Source organism: Gavialis gangeticus, unplaced genomic scaffold (genome assembly GCF_001723915.1).
Source record: "Gavialis gangeticus isolate Ggan-Ray unplaced genomic scaffold, GavGan_comp1, whole genome shotgun sequence".
Taxonomy (NCBI): Eukaryota; Metazoa; Chordata; order Crocodylia; family Gavialidae; genus Gavialis; species Gavialis gangeticus.
This window is the reverse complement of record NW_017729006.1, coordinates 55,240,470-55,241,867: the sequence shown is the minus strand read 5'-3', so window position 1 is coordinate 55,241,867 and position 1,398 is coordinate 55,240,470. Positions and strand designations below refer to the sequence as shown.

General features: G+C 45.3%; 1 protein-coding gene across 1 annotated transcript in view; it reads right to left on the bottom strand.

Annotated features, from left to right (window-relative positions):
* FH (fumarate hydratase) overlaps positions 1-1,398 on the bottom strand; it is a 32,094-nt gene that overhangs the window by 9,342 nt on the left and 21,354 nt on the right. Inside the window, exon 8 of the mRNA XM_019509212.1 lies at positions 79-282. Within this exon, the coding sequence (XP_019364757.1) occupies positions 79-282 (204 nt within the window). The remainder of the gene's footprint in view (positions 1-78; positions 283-1,398) is intronic.

Below are 1,398 nucleotides of genomic sequence, written 5' to 3'. Positions count from 1 at the left end.
ATTCAACTCAGTGGTTAGTTCTATATACGGTTGTTAATTATTTGATCTATACAAATTTAAAGACATTAGATATACAACCTGGCATAATGCTGCTTCCAGGTTCATTTTCAGGGAGGATAAGCTCTCCTAGGCCAGAACGTGGCCCTGAACCCAAGAAACGAATATCATTAGCTATCTTCATCAGACTGCATGCCACAGTGTTCATGGCCCCACTCAGTTCAACTAGAGCATCATGAGCTGCAAGGGCTTCAAATTTATTTGGAGCAGTGATGAAAGGCAAACCTGAAGAGGATTAAGAGGGTTAAGGCATAACACTGGCAAAAGCAGCACCCACCTCTTCCCCCAGCCAAAGCTCTTGAAACATTATAATAAACCATATTATGAATGATTTCTGCAAAGTAAAAAATGTAAAATTAAAATACTAATCAGAATGGATCCTTTCCTTCTTTGGACCTTCTGTAACAAAATATATTAGAGGAAAGCAAAGGAGATGTTTATCTAAGATACAAAGTATCAAGAAGTGGTAAACAGCAAGAAACTTACAAGTGCATGTAAAATTCAATTTAAGAGCTGTTGAAGTACTGACAACCCTAGCCATTTATTAGCAAGGAAAAGATCTTAGACCAGTTGTGCAGTGGTTCATTAAGACAGCAGTGGAGAGGTATTTTCAGTCAGAAAGCCTGAACAGGATAACTGGTTTGGGGTTTTGGTGATAAGGATCAAAGTCACTATGGTGTCTGCAGAGATGCTAATCTGTGGGTGGAGTTCAGATGGGTGTTGCAGAAAATGGAAGGCCCCTCTCTAGATTAAGGTATATTTTCAGCAACTTTGCAAGTCTTTAATTTCAGCCACCATCCCCCATCCCCTCCCAACTTGTACCAGCTCTTGAATATGCTGGTTGACTTATCCCTCTTTTTCTTGAGATTACTCCAGTTTCCACTGCCCAACCATGAAGAACTCTTTCTTCATACCATGGAGAGTACAGAATCATAGAAAATTAGGGGTGGAAGGGACCTCAGGAGATCATCTAGTTCAGTGGTCACCAACAAGTGGATCTCAAACCACTGGTAGATCTCAGAGCCTCGTGGAGTCAATCTGAGGCTGGGGTGGGGGCTGAGTGCCTGTGTGCATGCACACGCATGGCTCAACCCAGCAGGTCAGTCCGTGGGGGAAGGGAGGGAGCTAAATCAAGGTCCCCACAGTGAGGGACAGTGCCGTGGAGGCAGGAGCAGAGGTAAGTTGAGTGGGGTCCCAGCTGGGTGGGACTCACCTGCTGGGGAGGTGTGTTCCCCAAATCATTTTTTCTCCCTCTGCCTTGATATGCACCCCCTCACCCCGCACAGACTTCCCTGTTGGACAGGGACGGGGGCAGAGGGAGGGAGTGGCGACAGTGCATGG